We start from the raw sequence: 4,438 nt of genomic DNA on the forward strand, positions 1-4,438 counted from the left end.
TTAAGTGAACCCGATTGAACCGGGGGAAAAAATGGCGTCCAAAGGCCACTGTACACCATTCTGTCCAAGTCTCTAATGCATTTTCCACCTTGGAAGTCGATTACACCGCGCTTGGTGTGAGAAAAACATTGCACAGCCGCTTGGAGAATATCGTATCGTGGAAAGGTTCGAGGGGGCGAGAGAAAAGGGGTTGGAAAGGAACAACGAATAGAAATAGGTGGAAAGAAGCGGAGGGAAGCTTAAACTTCTAAAAGGTCTGCTTTAATCAGTTCGATTCCAGGCCGAGCCAGCCAACATTGGCCCACTTCGGCGAGTAATAACGTTGCTACATCGAGGCAATAAATGTGCTTGTAGCTCGCATGAAGCTGGCCTAGCGGCTTGCACGGATGAAGGTGCTCGAAAGCCGTGAGAGAGCTTCTCCGCCAACACGCACCGATGAACGCAGAGCTTTCGCGGTTCCACTCGCTGCGACACCTTCAGAGGAAAGTCTCGAGTAGCTGTTTGTCCTCGTTTGCCACCCTGCTCCGCCGCCCCCGTCCCCGTTAGATTTACCTCTCGACTGTTTGCGTTGGTATCCGTGCGCCGGGTACTTTCTTTTGGCAGCCTGGACGGAATTAACCCCTTTGCGCTTACCACGTGGAGCACCAGTGGCTTGGAAAAACAGATTCGAAACGAAAATAAACAACTGTCGTGGAGTGGAACTTTATTATTAATTAAAAGTTTGTAAATTCGTTGCGGGCTGAGGCCTGTTACCAAGACGTGATCCAAACCTGACCCTTTGTGCTCGAGATTTCTTTCCCTGTGTAAACAACTGCCACGAGTGGAACTTGATTCCTAATCAAAATATTAGGGAATATCTTGCAGTCTGAGGCACTTCATCAAGATCCATTCCAGACCTAACCCTTCGTGCTCGAGTCGATCGATAAAAATAATCAAAGCAAAAATAAACAGTTTCCAGGACCGGAGTTCCCAATTAAAATATTAGTTGTATTTCGGCGGAAAAATGTATTCGCGAACGAACAGAACGAGAGTAAAGTCTGCCGGCCCGTTACGTGGCCACTCGCCACTTAAAACGTTGGCTCAGATCTCGGTAATTGAGCAAAGTTGGCTCATAAAGACAATCTCAGAAATGCCTGGTTTAAAGAAGGCCTGGGTCGTTGTCGTAAGTAGGTTGCGCGCTGGGACCGGAATGCAAATTTCTAATGCAAAATTCAGCGCGGCCTGACTTATTCTGCACGCGAAATAAAAGTGGAAGTGGCCGTCGTTCTTTCAGAGACGGAAAGCTCGGAGCTTTTCGGCGGATGTCGAGGAAAATTCGTTTACGATCCTCGTTTCCTTGTCCCGTTGGGTCGTGTTGCGTTAGTGCACTAATTGGACTCTGTGAAAGAGGAGTAAAGTCGATGAAAAGGGATTCGATTTCATTGAGAATCTTCTTGCCAACCTTGTATCGATGATATTTAATTGTACATGGACATGCAACCATGTTGCTGTGACTATAGTTGTAATTACTAATAATTCCAGGCTTAATTGTTACGAATTTATTAATTTATTCTAACACGGGACGCTTCGTTTCTGATTTCAGATTCTACTGGGACCTTTGCATGCTCCTCCTACTGGTAGCGAATCTGATAATTCTGCCAGTCGCCATTAGTTTTTTCAATGACGACCTAAGCACTAGGTGGATAGCCTTCAACTGCCTTTCCGACACGATATTCCTCATAGACATCGTCGTCAACTTCAGGACAGGTGAGTTCGAACCTAGAATCTGCTGTTATAGTCGAATAAAAATCAAGTGGATACTCGAGGTTGCTGTCCTCCATTGTTAATCGCTCTTTGAAAGGCAGAGAACGCTGATTCACCTCGGTTTGCTCTATTAGGCGGTAGATGGCGCTGGTTGCCATGGTAGATGGCGCTGAGCGATGTGGAGGGGATAGATTCTGGACGACCTTAAATCACTGCACTTTTATTCGACTACAACATACTGAATATAATAATAAAGTATACACTGGAGTTATTTACGACTCGCAGGATTATTCTTGACGTTCGCTAAATCGTTTAAAAACGTTATCTCGAGCTTCCGTTTCTTTATATAAATCGTAACGATCGCCACAGGCAAAAGAGGTCTCTAAAAACACATTTTACGTTACGGTATTCATTTCACCTCGAATAACATTTCCCGCGTTAAAACTGTCCCATTCGAAGGGAGAGAATATCGTCGGGGAGGAATACGCTTTCCCCAGGGCGAATCAGGAGTAATAGCGACCTCGTGTTCGCGGGAAGAGGATCAGAAACGTCGGAAAGTTTGCATTGTCGCGTGCACGCCGGGAAAAAGGACATTGGGAGGAGGAATGGCCGACCTCGTTCCTCCCACGCTGTTCCCTACGTCTAGCCTGGTCTCATCAGGCCAACCCAAATCTCCGCCTTCCGTCGAAGCGACGGACGACTCGTTTAATTATACTCTAATCCCCGTTTCGAGTCTGTTAAAAGATAGTATAGGAATTCCAATCCTTTAAGAGTATTATATTTGTTTTAATGATTAAAAATTTGACGAATGCGTGATAGAATTAACTGTATCAATTTGGTCGAGTCACGGAAAAGAAACGTGACTGAAAATATCCATGGACTTAGGAATATAGGGACCGGGTACAGCAGAACCCAGAGTGAAGCCCTGTCCGCCATATTACGTAGCCCAAAAAATTTATTTTCAAACATATAACCATATTTCCAATTACAGTTCCCGCTTTTTAAACTTCCCGCTGTAAATTAGCAACCCAAGATGGCCGACGGGCCTTCCCCTTGGGTTCATACCGCATCACGTCCTTTGCCAGCCTATGCCCGGTCCCTATATTTCCATGTCCGTGAAAATACCCTAGTCCGCGTTCGTGTACGTCCGTCAGGACAACGATAACATTGTTTCGCGCGTCGGAGGGCACTCGTGGGGCTCCTAGAGATTTCGTTATTAGCAGAAGGGAGGATTAATTTGAAACGCGTTCGAGATCGGTCCTGGTGACTTCGAAATTGGGTCACGTGCCGCGCGCAATGAAAACCATTGTACGCGTTAAACCGTGTACGTGGTCTCCGCGATTGTTGCGAATTCTTGATCCAGATTATCGGCCGTCGACCAATATTACGTTCCGCGAGCTGCATACTAACGCCTCGATGCATCCAATGACCCGGGTCGATCGGGGATGAAATATTTGTATGCTAATGAGGCCGTCGTTTTCGGGAAAGCACTGGGTTTCGGGGCCATTGAATCAGCCAACTGCTCGGCCATTTCTGCGTCGTCGATTCGCGTGTCTTCTTATCAGTCCAGGAAGGGGGTTCACGAACGGGAGGACTGTTCCCGGTAAATAAACGAATGCCGGAAGGTGGTAAATTTCGGTTAAAAACGGGTCCTTTATTTTCGTCTGTTTCCTAAAAGATGTTAACGGCGTTCTGAACTAATAACGAGGCATAGTTCCTGTTACCAGATGAAGGAATTGTATTCATAATAAGAGCTGTCTAGTGAGCTGGACTCGTGAAAATGTACAATGAAGTAGAAGATAAGGCGCCGTCAATCTCCTTGATTCAGTTCTTCAGTTCTTTATTGCACTGCGCACATCCGGAATGGCGGTTGAGCGCACGTGGCCTGTCGCGTTCCGAAAACGGCCGGAAAGTCTATCGACGACATAGAACGCCAGCTGTCAATCGATGAGTCAATCAATGCGGCGCCATAAAGGCGCTTTTTGCTTCAAGGCCGATTCGCACACACCAAGAGGTTAAATTTCGTCTACCTGCCCTTCCAAAAGTGTATCGGAAATGTTAGACGATAAGTTTATTCTCTGGATGAGTTATTCTCGCTGCTTTGCACTCTATCCTCCCACATGAAGCCTAAATAAGAATTGTTAATCTTCGTATACCTGACCTTTCAGTTGCAAAATTGTAACCAGAATATTTTTTGGGGATGACTTAACCTCTAAATAAGTTACTCTCGCTGCTTTGCATACTCTTCTTCCATATGAAGCCTAAATAAGAATTGTTAATCTTCGTATACCTGACCTTTCGGTTGGGAAATTGTAACCAGAATATCTTTTGGGGATGACTTAACCTCTAAATAAGTTACTCTCACTGCTTTGCATACTCTTCTCCCATATGAAGCCTAAATAAGAATTGTTAATCTTCTTATACCTGACCTTTCGGTTGGGAAATTGTAACCAGAATATCTTTTGGGGATGACTTAACCTCTAAATAAGTTACTCTCGCTGCTTTGCACTCTTTTGTCCCATATGAAGCCTACATTAGAGTTGTTAAACTTCGTGTTGCTGTCCTTTCAGTTGCAAAATTGTAACTAGAATATCTTTTGGGGATGACTTAACCTCTAAATAAGTTACTCTCACTGCTTTACGTACTCTTCTTCCATATGAAGCCTAAATAAGAATTGTTAATCTTCGTATACCTG

General features: G+C 45.0%; 1 protein-coding gene across 11 annotated transcripts in view; it reads left to right on the forward strand.

Annotated features, from left to right (window-relative positions):
- Window positions 1-4,438, forward strand: part of LOC128880328 (potassium/sodium hyperpolarization-activated cyclic nucleotide-gated channel 2) — a 136,522-nt gene that overhangs the window by 103,914 nt on the left and 28,170 nt on the right. For all 11 annotated transcript variants that reach the window (XR_008457794.1, XR_008457795.1, XM_054130297.1 and 8 more), the window contains one exon: window positions 1,583-1,746. Coding sequence is in view for 9 of the 11 variants with exons in the window: in XM_054130297.1 (XP_053986272.1) it covers window positions 1,583-1,746 (164 nt within the window). In the remaining 2 variants the exon portion in view is untranslated. The remainder of the gene's footprint in view (window positions 1-1,582; window positions 1,747-4,438) is intronic.

This window comes from Hylaeus volcanicus, chromosome 7 (genome assembly GCF_026283585.1).
Source record: "Hylaeus volcanicus isolate JK05 chromosome 7, UHH_iyHylVolc1.0_haploid, whole genome shotgun sequence".
Taxonomy (NCBI): domain Eukaryota; kingdom Metazoa; phylum Arthropoda; class Insecta; order Hymenoptera; family Colletidae; genus Hylaeus; species Hylaeus volcanicus.